This window comes from Cavia porcellus, unplaced genomic scaffold (genome assembly GCF_034190915.1).
Source record: "Cavia porcellus strain 051 isolate PalLab524CR breed Dunkin Hartley unplaced genomic scaffold, mCavPor4.1 scaffold_23, whole genome shotgun sequence".
In the NCBI taxonomy this organism is placed as follows: Eukaryota; Metazoa; Chordata; class Mammalia; order Rodentia; family Caviidae; genus Cavia; species Cavia porcellus.
In genome coordinates this window covers 32819509-32837694 of record NW_026947506.1, presented here as the reverse complement: position 1 = coordinate 32837694, position 18186 = coordinate 32819509, and the positions used below count along the sequence as shown (strand labels likewise).

General features: G+C 42.9%; 1 protein-coding gene across 7 annotated transcripts in view; it reads left to right on the top strand.

The window, feature by feature from the left end:
• Positions 1-18186, top strand: part of Iqce (IQ motif containing E) — a 54565-nt gene that overhangs the window by 8193 nt on the left and 28186 nt on the right. For 6 of the 7 annotated variants that reach the window (XR_010042327.1, XM_005003724.4, XM_013152710.3 and 3 more), the window contains exons 2-9: positions 4807-4854; positions 6007-6052; positions 8681-8809; positions 10228-10298; positions 14485-14598; positions 14700-14750; positions 16794-16864; positions 17939-18011. Coding sequence is in view for 6 of the 7 variants with exons in the window: in XM_005003724.4 (XP_005003781.1) it covers positions 4807-4854; positions 6007-6052; positions 8681-8809; positions 10228-10298; positions 14485-14598; positions 14700-14750; positions 16794-16864; positions 17939-18011 (603 nt within the window). In the remaining variant the exon portion in view is untranslated. Of the gene's footprint in view, positions 1-4205; positions 4229-4806; positions 4855-6006; positions 6053-8680; positions 8810-10227; positions 10299-14484; positions 14599-14699; positions 14751-16793; positions 16865-17938; positions 18012-18186 lie in introns of those variants that run through there. The other variant, XM_063234089.1, reaches the window with a different exon arrangement.

The window sequence follows — 18186 nt, the reverse complement described above, 5'->3', positions numbered from 1 at the left end:
TGGTTCCAGCTCACAGAACCCAGGGATTTATGTTTTTTAATTGGTATGATAATTGTACATAGTTATGGAGTGCTGTGTGATATTTGATACATGGATAATGATCAAAACACAGTAGTTAGCATATCCAGCACCTCATACATTAGTCATTTCTTTGTGTTAGGAAAATTTAAATTTCTTACTGTTATTTTGAAATATGCAGTAAATTATTGTTGACTATGGTTACCCTACTGTGCTGCAGTAGAACTTAATCCTTCTGTCTAACTGTATTTTTGCACCTTACCCAGTCTTTCTCTGTCTCCACTTCCCGCCTTGGGCAACCACTTTCTGCTTCTGCGAGACCAACTTCTTAGCTCCTACACACACAGCATTTGTCTTCTTATGCCTCGCCTGTTTTGCTTTACATAATGTTGTCCACAATGACAAGATTTCATTCTTTTTTATGGCTGAAAATATTCCATTGTGTATATTTAACACATTTTCTTTATCCTGTGAATAGAATTTTCTTAATTGCATTCTAGGTTTTTCATTGGCAATGTATATAACTTTGCAATTAATATTTCATGACTGTTGTTTCTTATAAACTTGCTAAGCTCCTTTATTGGGGCCCCTCCACAATATTGGGAATTGAACTCAGAGTCTTCACACTGAGCTATATCCCCCGTCACTTTTAAATTTTGAGACAGGGTCTCACTAAGTTGCTCCAACTTGAGCTTGATCTCATAGCCCCCTGCCTCAGCCTCCCAGAGTGCTGGGAGTATGCCACTATGCCCTGCACATTTACATGGAATATCTTTCCATTTGTGGAGCTCTTCAACTTCTTTCAGCAATGTTTTGTATTTTCCAACATATAAAATACATTTCAATAGCTTTTTTAGTAGCTTCTCTAGGATTCTTTTTTTCTTTTTTTGTACCAGGAATCAAATTCATGACCTCTTGCTTGCCAGGCAGGTGCCTATGCCGCTGAGCTAAATCCCCAGCCCCCCAAGGATTCCCTTATGTTAAGACCATATTGTCTGTGAACAGATAGTATCCTTTTATTTTTCTTGAATTGTGCTGGCTAGAAGGACCAGTATAGCTTGAAATGAAGTAATGAGAAAGGACATTGTTGTCTTTTTTTCATATTAAGAGGAAAATATTCCTTTTTTTTTTTTTTTTTTTTTTTTTTTGAGACACAGTTTCACTATGCAGGTTAGGCTGGCCTCAAACTCACAGCAAATTTCCTGTCTCATTCTCCCAAGTGCTGGGAGCGCGCCTCCCAAGTGCACCACCACGCCCAGCCCAATCTTTCTCCTTTAAGTATGATGTTGCTCTAGGTTTTTACATGTGTCATAGGTGAGAAAATTCTCTTCATAGTTCTTTCATTTTTATCATGAATGGGTGTTGGGTTTCAGCAATTGAATTTTCTGCAGCTTCTGACATAATGGTATGGTTTTGTTTTTTTTGAGATAATGATATATTTTTAGTCAAGATGATGTTTTACATTGATTTTGGTATGGTAAACCAACTTTTCATTCATTATGTGATAAAGCATACTTAGTCCCCCCTTGGTATAATCCTTTTTATATGTTGCCAGAATCCATTTGCTAGTATTTTGTTGAGGGATGTACATATATATATTCAATCAACATGTAGTTCTCTTTTTTTGCGGTTTCTTTTTTTTCTTTTCTTTTCTTTTTCTTTTTTCTTTTTTTTTTTTTTTTTTTTTTTTTGCAGTTTCTTTATCTTGTTTGGTGTCAGGGTAATGCTGGCTTTATATAGTGACTTAGAAAGTTTTCCCTGCTTTTTTTTAATTTTGGAAGAATTTTGTGAAGGATTTACCTTTAAGTATTTAGTGGTATCACTGGTGACCCTGGACTTTTCCTTATTTCTATGCAGTCAATAGTATTGTTCCCTTTTTGTCCATATTTTGGTGTGTTAGTGTCTTAACTTTTTTTCTGGTCAGTCTGCATAAGCATTTATCAATTTTGTTGATCTTTTATTGATCAAGAACCAGTTTTTTTATTTTTTCCAACTCACTCTCTAACCTTTACTACTTTCTCTTCCTACTTGGTGTGAATTTACCTTTCGCTTTCTACTTCCCAAATGTGGAATGTTATTCACCGGAGATTTTTTCCAAGTAGATGTTTGCAACTACAAATGCCCACCTACACACACAGACACCCACATAACTTTCATCCTGAGGTGAAAGTGAGGCTCTCGACCTGATATGACATTTTAAATGTAGACATTTGCATCTGTGTGCTTCCCTTTGGCCCCAGCTTTTCACCTATTTTCTAATTTACCTCCTGGGTTATTTAGCAATGTATTAATTCCAACATTTGTAAATTTACAATTTTTTTCTCTGGTCATTTCTCCTTTCCACTGAGATCAGAGAACATTCATGATTTCTGTCTCAATATTGCTATCCCTTGGATCTTGTTTGATGGCTTACTGTATGGCTTGTGTTTAATATGCACTTTAGAAGGCAGTGTATTCTGCTGTTACTAGGTAGAGTGTTCTATGAATATCTGTGGGCTTTCAGTATTTTTCAAGTATTTTGATTCCTTATTGTTTTTTGTTGGTGCTGTTGCTTTTTTTTTTTTATCGGTACCAGGGATAGAACTCACGACCACGTGATTGCAAGGCAGGCGCTTATGCGGCTGAGCTAAATCCCCAGCCCCTGTTGCTTATTTTTTGCAACAATAGGTATTGAACTCAGGGCCTTTGCTTTGCACATTGAGCTATATCCTCAGTTCTTTTTTTTATTTTCCATTTTGAGACAGGGCCTTACTAAATATCTGAGTTGTCCAGGCTGAACTGAAACTTACAGTCTTCTTGCCTTAACCTCTCAGAGTGTTAGAAGTACGGGTTTTGCCACCAGGGCTGGCCTTCACCTGGTGCTTTTATAATTTCCACTGTTAAGGGTCCCTACCTGTTATAGTTTGTGTCTAGATGTCCCCCCAAAGCCTCATACAGTCATGGAGGTATGCTTCTGAGTTCGACTGATTCATGGTCCAATGCTGGGATTATGGGTGTGAGTGCTAAACCTTCCCTGGAAAGGGTAACCTGCCTACAATATAAGGAAGGGAAAGAGGCTTGCTCTCTGCTCTCCTCTTTAACTCTTGTTGCTTTATTGTCTTTTGCCCCCGTGAACTGTTGCTCATCTGCTATGCCACCCTGCCTTGGAGCCAGCTGATTATGGACTGAAACTCCCACAAACTGTGAGCTAAATAAACTTTCTCTGTTTTAACTTTAGGCAGTATGATGGTGTTCTCTGAACACCCTGATGGTTGCTTCTTGCTTATACCCTCTGCCACAGTAGTATGGTTCCAAGTAAGAACCTCATCCTAACTTCCAGCACATTATCAATCACCACTCTGAAGGAAGTTTTATTTTTTTATAGTTTTTTTTATTTTAAAGAGAACAAAACCAAGTAAAATAAAACAGGATAAAGCCAATCAAAACAAACCAGTGAAAGTGAAACAGGATCTCAAAACAGGATAGTAGGAAATCAACCATTGCTACCATAATGCCTCTTTTTTTTTTTTTTTTTTTTTTTTTAATTTAAGAGGAAAAAGAGAAAAACACAAAACAAACCAAAGCGGTGTGCTTGCTATCTTCAAAATTGCCATCCATTCCGTCAGACACAATAAAATCAAACAAAACAACGGAATAAAACCAATCAAAATAAATAGTAAAATGGAACAAAAAAAAAAAAAACCAGAACATTATTGGATTTCAGAAATAAGATAGAAGAAAATTCCCCATAGTTGCAATATTGCATATTGTTGTCCTCTAAATAGATGCTCAGACTACTGGTTTTAGGCCTGCAAAGTTAATCAGTTAATATATACATTAAGTTATTTTTGTAGCTCAATTGCTATCAACTCAGTCTGTGTTCTTCTGAGTTAGTGGGTTGCTTAGGGCTTGGGGCATGGGGCTTGGCTCTTGTCTCCCAGCCCACACACCAGCTGGTTCATGGGAAGGGCACTTCCTGTTGCTCCTCCCAGCCCACAGTGAAGGAAGTTTTAAACATATTCTGCTTTCTTTCTTTTTAGTGTCAATGTGAGTTAACACAGATACTTTTTTCTCTTTGTAAAGTGGCCTTCCTCCCTGGAGTCTAGCCCTGGTGTTGATGGTGGGGCTTTTTTTATATGCCTTCTGCCAGGGCAAAGACATTGCAGCAAGAGGACAGGAAGATTTGTGAGCCCAGTGTCTTCTCATAGAATAACATACGTGCTAATGAGAAGTTAGTTGTTTTCTTTCTTTCTTTCTTTCTTTGTGTGTTGTGTGTGTGTGTGTGTGTGTGTGTGTGTGTGTGTGTGTGGTGCTGGGGCTGGAATCTAGCCCCCCACTCCATGGAGTAAAATACGATTGGCCTGTTCTCAACAAGACGTAAATTTACTGTGCTGCAATGCAAAGATGAGTAAACATCAGAATGTTTAAATAGAGTGAGCAATGGAATGCTTTTGTCTGGAGCTCGCTCTTTCTGGAAGGCACATTGCACTTTTTTTTTTTTTGTCTTTTTCCTTTTTATGGACACCAGGGATTGAACTCACGACTGCCTGCTTGGAAAGCAGGAGCTTATGCCGCTGAGCTAAATCCCCAGCCCCCACATTGCACTTTATAAGACACCATGCACTGGTTTGGGAACAGGAGCCCCACCAGGAAGCCTTGCTGTTTGTCTCCCACACTCCTCCCTTCTGGAAGCCTGGCCTGTCTGGAGGTTCTTGTGCACAGGACCCACTGCGTTCTGTTTTAGCAGTGCACAGGCTGTGGGAAACTGTGTGCTGCCTTACAGTTACAGGATTTCATCTCTTCCTGCAGGGAGATGACAGTCTGTCTGCAATCACCTTTGACTCTGACTTGGAGCCGGTGAGTAAAACAGGGGCCCACAGTTCCCATTCAATGCTGCTCAGCGTTGGAAATTTCTCAGTCCCTTAGTTGGATTTGAAAATTTGTGATTATAATTTTGTAAGTTTTTTCCAAAGAGAAATTCTGAGCAAAGTTCATGGAGGCAGATGAGTAGTTCCTGTCTCATGCCTGGTGCTGGCCTGAACCCTGTCCCCAGCCCTGACACAAAAGGGAAAGGGGATTTTGGAAGGGAGAGGTAGGCAGGGCCAAGCGTGGCCTGGCCTGGCAGCAGGTCTGGGGGTTTTAGGAGCTGGCCAAAAGGTCTTGCAGGGAGCAAGGGATTCCCAGGCTGGCCTTTCATGGTCAGCTACAAGCTATGCTGGGTGCCAAAGGACGCTGGCCAATTGCTTTCTCAGTGAGCAAGTGGGGAAAAAAATGGCTCTCCCTGTAGACCTAGCACCAGCACAGCTCAGCTCCACCTTGGGGACTCCCTGCTCCCATCTCTGGGAAGGGTTAGTAAGTGACCTCCCTGAGGGCATGGGTCCAACTGCTGCCTGGTGAAGCAATGACCCAAACCAATCCCATGCAAAAGCTGGCCCACAGAAACAGAAGGTTCCTTGTCCCCACCAGAGGGCGAGCAAGGACCATGACACTACTGCCTCCCTGCCTAGTTTGAAGCAGACAGGGAAAATAGGTTTGGACAGGCTCTGACCTTTCCCCACACCACAGGACTAGTAAGTAGCAGAACCAGATTTGCACCCAGTTCTCCTATAGCATCAGGACTATTGAGCAGTCTTCCACACAGGCTCATTCCTTGCTGGGCTTTTTTTTTTTGAGGGGCTTACAGGTAACTTCCTTACATGGTTGGCTCACACAAAAGTGGCCCAGTGCTCTAGAGAAGCACTGGAAGAAGACCCGAGTTTGCATAAGATCTTCCTTCTAAGGCCCAGAGCCCAGGCTCTGGTGTCTTGTGCCTTGTTGGCCCTGCTCATGTTTGTGACAGTACCGTGGTGCCCTCAATCCCTGGGCCACCTGCACCCGAGCACAGGTCTCAGTGGCCTCAGCTCTCCCTCGCCCCCTCTCTGAACACAGCAGGGCTTCATGCAGGGGATAGCGTGGGACACAGAGAAGGAAGCTCAGCCTGCCTCTCACATCCTTTCTTCTTCCCTTCAGAAGACAAAGCGGAAGGGTTTCCACAGACCTCCTCCCACATCACCAAGTAAGTACGGCAAGGTCTCCCGTGCCCTCTGATGTCCACACTCTCATTCTAAAGTGTTTCCAGTAGCTACCCCTTTCTGCTGTCCTGGAGCCAGTGAAAGCCTTCTCTTGTGGTGCAGGTGGAGTCGGTGAAACACGGTGGCAGCAAGACTTCTTCTGTTTGCCCTATCCAAGGGTATTCTCACACGTTCCTGTGCTGAGGCTCCTGAATAGGGCCTAGCCGCTGCCCTGCCTAGCCTCCCACAAGATACACGGCTTCATGGCTTGTTTGGGGCCGTGTGCTGATACGTGGGCATTCCAAGATGGGCTTTTTGTTCCTTTTGGCATCTCCCAGGTTCATTCTGCTACCATGATTCTTCTCTTCCACATCCTCAGCAGGATGAGGGAAGCTTTGTCCTGTCCTTGGATGGCATAGGACACCATACCCATGGGAGAAGGCTGCCGAGATGGGGTTGATCCAGATACCAGCAAGGCCTCTTGATCCATCTCTGCTGTCACATTGCTCTGAGCACAGCCAGTCTCAGCTGCATGAATGTGTCTTTTCAACATGAAATCCTAGACTGGCTTCCTATTGCTCCTAAGAACCTGCCCTTCCCTGATCTTGCCCTCCATATGTGTGTATTTTACACACATGTCATGTTCTTCAGACATACTTACTGTGTACGTGATGCATGGAGAGAATACATGAGCTGTCTTACTGGCATACTCAGCATGTACTCTGCTGTGAAGATTACATGATATGTATTATGAGTAACATATACCTTTGAAAGAAATCAAGGGCCAGGGCCATAGCTCAGAGTAGCATACTTCCCAGATGCACCAGGCCCTGAGTTCAATCCCCAGTAAGCAAAAGAATAAAGGAAAAGGAAAGTTAAGTTCTTACTGAATGCCAAGCCTTCCAGGTGTTAGATAATCAGTAATAAAATTGTTTTTGCCTCAAGTTTTATAAACAACAGAATTGTTTTTCCTAGGATTTAGACCAACCAGAGCCTGAGCAATGTCAGGACTGTATTGACCCGCCATGCCCACTTCCTAGCTCTCCCCACAGCCCAGGTGCCTGCTCTACCAAGACCCATGCCCCAACCCTGCAACTCTCTGGAGCTCCTTGTAGAGAAGCTCATCAACCCTCCACACTAGTGGCCATGTCTCAGCACACCCGCCCCTCGCTCTCAGGCCAGTCTCAGCTTCTTGAGACTTGTTCAGGATCTGTTTTTGCTGTCTGAATGTCAAGTGTGGGGACATCAGGGCATATATCTGTCCTGTTTCCTGAGCAGCGTCTTGAATGCCTGCTCAGTTCGCATATAGGTTTGCAGTTTCTGAAGCGCTTTGTCCTCCCAGCTGCCCTGGCATCCTGCTTTCTGTTGAATTTTTCAGGCAGCGTGAAACACCAATGTGTGTTTTCTTTTTCTTTCTTCAGCCTGGCTTTTTTCTACTTGGGCACATGTTTTTCTGAAGAATCCTTCCAGCTCACTGATAAATTCACATACATGACAAGAGAAATGTGATTTATGGGCTTTTTTTCTTCCACACTGGGGATTGGACTCATGGCCTTTGCATTAGCTACATCCCCACCCCTTAATTTATTTTCAGATAGGATCTTGCTAAGTGTGCCTAGGCTGGGCTCTAATTTGTGATCCTCCTGCCTCATCCTCCAAGGTTCTGGGATGATAGGTATACACCACAACGCCCAGCTCATGGTCTCTTTTGGGTCACTGATTTACTTTTAAACATTGAGAGTTTGCAAGGCCTATGGGACTCCTGGAGGCCTGGGGTGAGTAAAAGTACACCCCAAGTCCACATGGCATCATTCCCTTCTTCTGAGTTAAATGGGCAACTTTCCATAAATTTTAACAGCATGGAAAAAATTTAACAGTTTAACAATTTAAACATTAGATAAATTTTCTAGACCTTCTACAGATATGAATTTCATTGCTATTTAAAATATGTAAGAATGTTTCATGGGTACCTTCATTTACTGTATAAACTTGTCATCACTTATATAATTAAGAGGTGAAATCCCAGATAAAAGGAATTTTGAAACTTTTCTTCATTTTAATGACAAAATCAAGAATGCTCTGAAAAATAAAATTCTTATCATTTCTTCTAGACATTTTACATACGAAATTTTGAATATTACTGCTATGTCACTATGTAGCACCATGAAAAATATTTATGTTAAAGGATGCAAAATTATACCTTTCATATCTGGAAAAACTGAAGGGGAAATCAAAAAGAATATTTGTAAAATTATTACATATTTTAAATTTCCATTGTTTATAGTAAAAATTAAAAGAGAAATGTAAATGGGTATAGGTTTATATAATTAATCAGTGTATAAAAGAATCATAAAATTGAGCATGGTGGCTTGCACCAGTCCCATTATTTGGTAGGCCAAGGCAGAAAGATCCCTTGATCCCAGGAGCTCAAGGCCAAGCTATGCTATATAGCAATCTAAAAGTTTTTTCCAAGTTAAATAAATAAATATATGTATTAAAAATTTTTGCCAGTGTTTTTTATCTAGAGTTATCATAGCCTTTGAATATTTTGCTTTACCATTTTTGTCTCTAAAGCAGTCTGTTAAGGGGACATTGATGTTTTGCACCTCAAAAACCATGTATTGGCTTTTCAGAGTCACCTTATTTCTCCAAGTCAAAGAAAGTGGCATCCTGGAAATCTGTGAGGACCTCAGGGAACATGCCTCTGAGCAGCAGGATGTCCTTGACCCCGCAGAAGCTGTGGCTGGGAACACCAAAGCAAGGTATGTGGTTGCTCTGCTGAGGAATCTTGCTCCATTGCAGAGTGCTCAGATTGCCTGGGTGGGGCTTGAGGTGACAATTCTAACATTGCCTGTTTGAGTGATGTTGTCTGTAATCTTCTCAAAGCCCCTGAGTACATGTGTCACAGTCTTTGAGCCCCTAGATGGGTATGATCTCCCTGGTTCCACCCCATAACACCGGAACTGCCATTGGCTCAGGCTGTCTTGGTGCTGCACAGTGCGTGTTGGAGCAGCACCTGCAGGAGCCAGCAGTTATGTTTTTAGGAATTTCCTGGGTGTCACACTAGCAACTGATACGGAGAATGGTAAGAATAGTTCACCATAGAAATGGCCAGACATTACGATCAGGGTTATGCTGATGTGTTTTTAAGAGGCAGGGTGAAACATTCACCAGCACACCGTTGACCGACTGCTGGTGTCTCAGGAAGGTTGAGGAGAGATAGCATCTCCCAGTGTGTTTGCTTACCGCCATATTCAAGCTAGGAAGCCTGCCCAGCCCATCAAGCTCCTCACACACCCCAGAGCAGGCAGAGGGCCACCCCTAACAGCACCCCAGCTTCCTGAAGCATGAACACACCACTGTGACAGGAAGAACTCTGGATCGAGCTGGCCTTTGCCAGAGTGAGATTGCTGACTTCACATGTGAGCTCTGTCCCTGGAACATTTGGGAATGTCTTGAGGATAGTGTTTGGTGGAAGTTATTGTGTCCTCCTGGGAAATGACTCATATGACCAGGCTTCCACTGTTTAGGATCTCTGAACTTTATCATACATAAATTTAGTATATATACAGTATTAAAAACAAGTAAAAATTGTAGATAATATTACAAAGCCTGAATCCCACCATAGGAAACTGATATGTTTTACATTTCTGTCCATGTGTTCTGATGGCCTGTCTTAAGGGCCTCTCCAAGGAAGAGTAATTTTATTTGTGTTCACTGCTCCTCCTGAGCTGATTTTACCAGTTAAGAGTTGTATTTTACACTTAAATAGTTTGCATTCCTGACATACTAAAGTCACAGTAAAACTGTTCTTTATTGGAGTGGGTATTAATGCTGTGTAGATTTGTGGTCTTTGATTTTCATTTTGTTTGCTGTGTGAAATGTAAGCATATCACATTTCTTGTGATTCCTTCTTTAGTCCTTTTACCATGGTTAAACTCTGTGCTTATATATCCAGTTTTCTTTGCTTCAGCTTTCTATATATTCCCATTTCTTGTCTGTTTCCCTACTTTCTGGGGCAAGTATCATGATCAGGGTAAAAATGTTGAAAGATATTTTTCCTCTTTTATTCTTTTTTTAAAAGAATAGTTTTATTAACTTCTATGTTTTCTTTAAGGCATAGCCAGAAATTCTTTTTCTTTTCAATGGTCTCCTAAGGGGTTTATGTATCATCCTCTAGGTCACGTCCCTGGGACTGCTGTCTACAGAGAGAAAGAAGACATGTATGATGAGATTATTGAGTTGAAGAAGGTAATGTTCTATCTGCTCTTTGCGACTTAGCAGCAGTAACCTTCCAGAGCAGTGGGTTGCAAAATCAGTCTCAGGGTAGCAATACCCTTCTGTAACAGTGGACTGCACATGGGTATCAGTTCTGGGAGAGATCTGCATTGAATGGCCTGAGCATTGTCACACCAGAGCCTATGCCCTAACACCATACCTCAGGATCCGGGCTGCCCTAGCTACGTGAAGCCCTGTTACACAAAAGTCAACAGAGTTTTAGGCAGCACCAGCTATATGCAATCACCAAAGTTTAAATTCTGTGCTCTCCACAAGTAGGACAGAGAGGACTAAATAAGAGTTTGAGTCACTTCAGAGTCCCTATGTCCTGGCATCTGGTGGCATGATAAGAGCTTTGGTACAGGATCATAGGCTTCTGTTCATGTTATCACAACATTCCACACACACCTGTCCTGTCTAACTCCTCAGGAGCTCCATGCGATGGATAGGCCGACTGGTACAGCTGTCTTCTGTACTTGAGATTTAGGGAGGTTAGTCTGTCCCAGGTTTAACCAGCAGCAGACCCAGCTTTCGGTCATTGTCTTCTAAGGCCAGTGCTCTCTTCCAGAGACACACTAGGGTGTAATTGGCATTGAGAAACATCTTGGGCACTGCTGTTATCACACTGGCTTGTTCTTTTTTCCCTTCTCTTTCCTTCCTTTCCTTTTCCTTCCCTTCCCTTTTCTTCTTTCTTTCTGTACTGGGAACTAAATCCAGAGCTTCACAATGAACTGTAGTACATCCCCAACCCTTTTTCTTTTATTTTGAGAGGTCTCGCTAAGTTGCCTAGCGTGGGCTCAAACTTATGATTCTCCAGCCTCAGCCTCTAAAATTCTGTGAGTGCAGCTGTGTACCACCACACCCAGCTTCACACTTCATATGTATATGTAATTTGTACCCCTGGAAAAATTATCTGATTCCTGACCCCATAGTTTTAGTCTGCTTATAGACCTGCCATCTACCCACTTGAGCTGCCTCTGCAGGACTGTTCAGGCAGGCACCAGAGCATAAGCTGGGCCTTGGCCACCAGCAGGCCCAGGCTTGGCAAGGAGGCTGGAAGCACCCAACCTGGTGAGCAGCACAGTCCAGGTAGGCTGTCATGAGAAGGCTGCCCGTGAGAGCCCTGAGGGATGCTAGGGAGGACGCGCGTACCCTGTCCTTAGTGTTTCAGCAGAGGGTGGTGTGTTCGTCTGGGCATCATAGCAACCATTTCCTTTTGGTAAAAGACTGTACCAAGTGAACCCTGAAAGCCCCCAAACTACTCATCACTATAACAGTACTCCTGAGAGGAATTCTCCAGAAACAGATCTTGAGGAAAATAGTGTTGACCCTTTACACTTGCCACTGTCAGTCTCTGGCTAAAGTCAGCCTGGATTCCAAATTCAGACAAGAGGCTGGGTTTTCAGTACTCTGTTCTTGGGGATCTTGAACATCAGCATTGTTCTATAGGCAAGCATTGCCTCAGTTTCCTGTTTAAAAAGGATTATGGGAGTTGGAGTATACTTACTGATACAGTACTTGCCTAGCATGTGTAAGGCCCTGGGTTCAAACCCTAGCCAAAAAAGAAAAACACACACACACAAACATACCAATTTGATAGGCCTGCTGTGAGGATGCAGTAAAAATAAATCCATGAAAGTGTTTCAGCGCAGTATCTGATATACAGTGATTGGCTTGCCATTTTTTTGTTTTTGCTTTTTTTTTTTTTGAGACAGGGTCTCATGTGTAGCCCAAGCTTGTGGTAATCTTCTTGTCTCTGAAGTGCTAGGATTTCAGGCATGAGCAACCATCCTCGGAAGTACTGGCCAGTTTTTTAAAACTTACTTGAAAAACAGATGCTCCTCATTTAATAACCTACCCATTTAACAACTTTAGGACTTACAGCCTGCATTTGCACTTACAACACAGGAACATGAGCAGCACTGTGGCCTTTTAGTGGCTTCTTCTACAGTACAGTACTATAATTTTTGTTGGTTGTATCGTACAGTACAGTATTATAGTTTTATATTGTTATCCCATGGAGTACTGCATGTAGGAGTTAAGCAAATAAAAAGCAAAGTCATCAAGTTGGAGTTTCCTTTGGCCCTTTCTTTTGTTCTGAATATTGTAATGTACATACCGTATACAGTTCCTCATTTAGCGGCCAATCCAGTTAATGACCTAATCGCAGGACCATAACTTGGTCATTAAACAAGGGATATCTGCAATTGGATTCAAGAACATTGTGAAGGTGGTATAGAGGGGTCCTGGGTACCATTCAGCCCACTTGCTTCAGTGCACAGTGTCACCTTGGTATAATGCGTGTCCTTGGTACAGTGCGTGCATGTAGTTCTGTCACAGCACAGTGTAGATTTGCATGCCATCATGCTGTGGGAGCACAGCTGCCCAACAGCCCACAGAGGTCCCTCACCCTCCTCCACCCTTCTCAGTGTCCCTGCCCCGGCCACCATGAGCTGTTCCTTGTTTCTGTGGCCTTTCTCTAATGTAGAACTGGGATCACAAAGCATTTGACCTCTTCAGACTGCTGTCCCCTCAGTGCAGCCCTGCAGGCCCCTGGAAGTGCTAGTGGGCTGATGTTCCTTTCCAGGTGGCATGACCCTCCCTGCATCCTTCCCATAGAGACAGGCTGGACATTATTATATATTTTCATTTTCCCTCAGGTCAGTGTATTTTTTAAGACTTTCTCTAGAAACTCCCTGAGATATGCTTGGATTGTTTGAAGTTGTGTAGTTTAGTTTCCAGTGTTTGGAGGTTTTCTGTGGTTTTTGTGTCATAGTCTTCAGTTTGAGTCTTTCATGGCCATAGAACACTGTTTCATTCTCCTGCACATACAAGGCTGCCTCCTGGTTCCGATGTGACCCAGCTGTACAAATGCTGGGTCCCTATTGGTGGCTACGGTGGTGGACAGTGCTAGGAGCCCTCCTCTGGCCTTGCTGATGTTGTCCCATTTTTTTTTGTTTGTTTTATTTTGTTTTTTGTCTTTTTAAGACACAGTTTTGCTATGCAGTTCAGGCTGGCCTTGAACTCACTTTATAGCCCCACTGGCCTTGAACTCACAGTGATTGTTTGCCTCAGCCTCTTGAGTGCTGGGAGTACAGGGAATGTGCTACCACACCTAGCCACCCCATATTTTATCACCTATAATCATGTACAGGTGATATTCTGAATATTGTAATGTACATACCATATACAATTCCTCATTTAGCCACCAATCCAGTTAATGACCTAATCACAGGACCAATTCAGATTATCTGAATATTCTGACCAATTCAGAATTCCACCTATAATCGTGTGTTTGTCTGTTTCCCTCAGGGGAGATCAGGTTTTGCCCCATGGGCTGCCAGCTTCTAAGAGTCTTGAAGGGGCTCTGTTTCCTGGGTAGATGGATTTTTTTTTAAGTGATATTGGGGATATTTTCAGGGCCTTTACACTGAGCCATTTTTATTTTGAGAAAGGATCTTGCAAAATTGCTAAGTTGCCCAGACGGAGCTCAAACTTGTGATCTTCCTGCCTCAGCCTTCCAGAGTGCTAGGATTACATGGGTAGCCCACTGTGCCTTGCTGAGGATGGATTTTTTTAAAAAACATTATATAATATTCCTCCCTCTGATACCTTCCTGTTCCCCAAAATTCACATCATCTGATAGTGAGTTACCCATTCCCACTTTATTTTAATTAATGTTTACATGGTATGTCTTTTTCCATTCTGTTCCTTTCAACATACCCTTTCATTATGTTGAAAGAAGTTTCTTATATATAGCAGGTATCTACTTTGTCAATCTTTTAAGTGGTTTGTTTAGATCATTTGTAAACAATATAATTACTGATATATTAGGATATGTTTCTTCCTGCATTTCTTTTTCTGCCTCCTGTGACTTGGGCAATTTTTAGAATTCCATTTTTGTTTAGCTTAAGTGTCTCTCAGTGTATCTCTTTGTACAAGATGATCAAAAATTAAGGTGTGAATAAGGACTTCTGCAATTGCTTCAGAAAGTGACAAGAATGAGAATAAGTGTAGATGTAGTGAGTAAGGAATATTTTGAAAGGTATTAATAGAAATATGTCTTTTACTGTATTAATTTTTAAATTTTAAACATCCACCATATTTTTCAATTGTACCTCATACATGGACATATGCGAGTGATCCTCTTCTTCTCCAGTCATTACACACGCAGAAAAGTGATGTGGATCTAATGAGAACAAAACTCCGCCGCATGGAAGAGGAAAATAACAGGAAGGACCGGCAGATAGAACAGCTCTTGGATCCAGGACGAGTAAGCACCTGACCCCAAGTGGGCTCCAGCCTGTGGGTTCCCACGGTGGCAGGGAGTGGGGCTGAACCACGTGGCCCTTACGCCTTGATCTGCTCCCACAGGGCCCAGATTTTGTTCGTACTCTGGCAGAGAAAAGGCCTGACACCGGTTGGGTGAGTGGTCTCCAGCTCCAGAAAACCCTCCTTAGATTGTAGTTGGAGACAGCCACACACTGAAGAGATGCCACCTTCCCAGAGCACTTGCATGGAAGGATAGGAAAGAAACGAGCATAGAACTTTCTAGAAACATCCTCCACAAAGCTCTGGGGAATCTCAGAAAAATGCTTCAGGCTTGGTCAAGGCACATGGAATAGGGCCAGTAGGCTTACCATGCAGGCCAGAAAATATACTGTAGAGAAAAGAGTCACATGCTCATCTTCCTATCATGTCCCATGCTTTCTAAGACAATTCACAGAAACCAAACAGCAGTAGAACAGAGCCCTTAAAATAGATGTAAACACCTCTCACTTGTTGCATAATGATAATATTAAACAAATTGAATGAAACAGAATGAGGGGAATTGGAGCCATTCTTTGGTTAATGTTACAATGTGTCACAAAGCTAAAACTGGAATGGTTAAAATTTTGAGATCATTGAGTACAAAAGAACAATGATGTGATTAATTAATTTGGTAACATAAAATTAAAATTTGTGTAAAAACCCAGACTAAGGTAGAAACAAACAATATAATGAGTGGATGGGAGGATATTATTGAGCAATACATTGTTTTCTACCCCCCAGAATATTGCAAAATGCTCTATATAAATCTCCAGGAAACACAAGTATGTTCTGAAATACAATAGTATATACATCACATAGAAATATCATCTATTTGATATAAATCATTAAAGTCTAGTTCTGTGGATAGATAGCACAGATGCATACTTAATTCATAAATGATTGTGAATTAATGTTTCACAAGAAAAAATTTTTTATAACAGCAAATTGTTACATAGTGATTCATTCTGCACATGTACATGACTTAGTTTGATTTTTTGTAATAGACTCCAATCCCCATTTTTTAAAATTAGGAAACTGAGGCAAGTGGTTTTCCTGACCTATGGGATGGTATCTCTCGACCCTGTCATCCCACTAGCACCACATACTTGAGGGGAGAAATGACTTAAAATTACTCTGAATGAAGCCTCACACCATAAAGTAGCACATGATCAAAGCCAGCATTGGCAGCCCTGAAGAAACTGGGTGCACTCTGAGCTCAGATGCTGCAACTGCCTAGTGGTCTGTATTGTGCCTGCCCCGTCTAGCACAGCTTCTTGTCAGGACTGTCTCTCAGGAATGTAGTCCAGTATGATTTGCACAAGGACATTTCTCTCTGCCCAAGTTGGGGAAATTTGAGGAGAAAATATATTCACATCTTACTAAATTAAAATCTAGCTGGAAGGCCAGGGATTTAGCTCAGTGGCCTAAGTGCCTGCCTGGCAAGCACAAGGTCATAAGTTCCATCCCCAGTACCAAAAAAAAAAAAAAAAAAAAAAAAAATTTGGTTGGATGCACATGTATCCTGGGTGGCAAGAAAATCACAAGTTTGCATCCAGCCTAAGCAATTTAGCAATTGAGATCCTCAAAATCAAAAATAGGAAAGGCCTGTAGATACAGCTCAATATTGCCCCCCAAAATTGTATATTCAAAAGAAAAGGATATTCTTTAAGGAACAGAAGGGTGTGTGTGGTCTTCCAAAAGGAAGCAGAGAAGGAAAAAATGAGGACAGTGGGGTGAGGAAGTTCTATCCTTCCCGGGAGGGGGGCTCTGCAGGCCCTTCCAGGCCTCTGTTGTGTCAGCCCTGACTCCAGGTGGAGACTGAGCTGCCCTGGGGTGGGGGACAGTGAAGGTCAGTGGTTTATTTCTAGGATTATGATGGGGTTCCCTTATCTAAAACAAGTGACACCAGGTCCTGCCTGTTCTCCTGAGAGCCTGCCTGCCTTGGGAGTGCTGTTGGTCACTGCCCTCCTGTCCCAGCGGGGGCATCCTGCTTCCCTTGCCCCTCACTCAGCCTCATGCAGGAAGTGAATAAGTTCCAGCCCCTTAATCATCTCCAGGCCTGTGACCTGAAAGAGAAGGCAGCGAGCGGCTAAGGAGGGAACATCGCGGGCCGTGGGGCTGGGCACAGGTGGCTGAGGTGGCAGCCTTCTGTGATAGGTCATCAACGGGCTGAGACAGAGGATCTTCCGGCTGGAGCAGCAGTGCAAGGAGAAGGACAGTACCATCAAGTACGGAGCTACTGCGGTGGTCTCAGCGGGAGGGTTCGGGCCCAGGCCAGCTGGGATGGGCCACTCCTCCCAGTTAACATTCCGCTTTCTGTGCTGGTGCTTGTCCTGCCTCCGCTTCTGCCAGCCAACCTCTGTCCACAGTGTCCATGTGCTACCTATGGGAAGGGAAGTGTTACCTAGCTGTCTGACTCTGTCTCTCCTATTTTTCTTTTTAATCTGCATTTCCTCTAAATGTCTATTAGGGAATAGTATTTCCCATCACATTTTTCTTGTTATATTTAAGAAATATTTTTTCCCTTGGTAGTCCAAAGGCCACTTTGTTTTTCCAATGTGAATTTTCTCTATCTTGGTGCAAGCCCTTGATACCCAGACTTTTCTCCTGGCTGCCTCTCATATGGTTTTGGTGATGTTCCCTGAACTTTCCCTGTCTGTCTCTGTACCTATCTCCTTCGTGGAAGGGGATAATCATGCATAGCTGTACTTAAGTTTATTTAAGAAAAATTTGTCTGTGCCTCATATGTCTTACACAGTAGTTCCCCTTCCCATTTGTTTCTTGCTTAAATTTGGCAACTTAAAACATTTATGGTTATTTGCTAATTCATTGAGTGTTTTAAAATGCTGAGCTCTTCTTTCCTCAGTACCTCTTGCCTGAAGCCTATGATAGCTGAGAACAAGGTGACACAGTGACAGGTTGAAGGGAAGCAGTGATTCACTTCATGAGCTAGTTAGTCGCCTCACCTGTTCCCCAAAGATGGTATGTTTGCTCTAAGCCTTGAGATTGGAGCTGTACCATTAATCCAAGTTTTTAAAAGTAAGGTCTTTGGAAAAGAACATCTTTATGGAGCTTTAGAAAATGACTGATCTCACCCAAAAGGGTGTGAGGAATCCCATCAGTCTGGAAACAAGCCATTCATTCAAGGCCAGTGCCAACAGAGGGCTGACTCAGGCCAGTCCTTTCTCTCTGGGTACTATTCCAAAGCCATCCCTGTTTGGCCATTTGGGGAATCGTGCTTTCCGTGGTTCTTCCCTGAGTATGTTGACATTGCCTTGCTGATTCTGAACCTGCATCCCCAGCAAACTGCAGATGGACATGAAGACCACCAACCTGGAGGAGATGAGGATTGCCATGGAGACCTACTACGAGGAGGTGTGTGTGGTGGGGCAGATGGTGGGGGCATGGGAGGCGACCTTGCTGCTGCCCAGGGTTGAACTGAGGCCAGTGCTGGCCCACACCAGTGTTCTTGGTCAGCTTGATGTGAAAAGGAGATGCTGCAGTATCTTCTTCTCCTGCCACAGGGCAGGCATCAGGACTCTGCCCACAG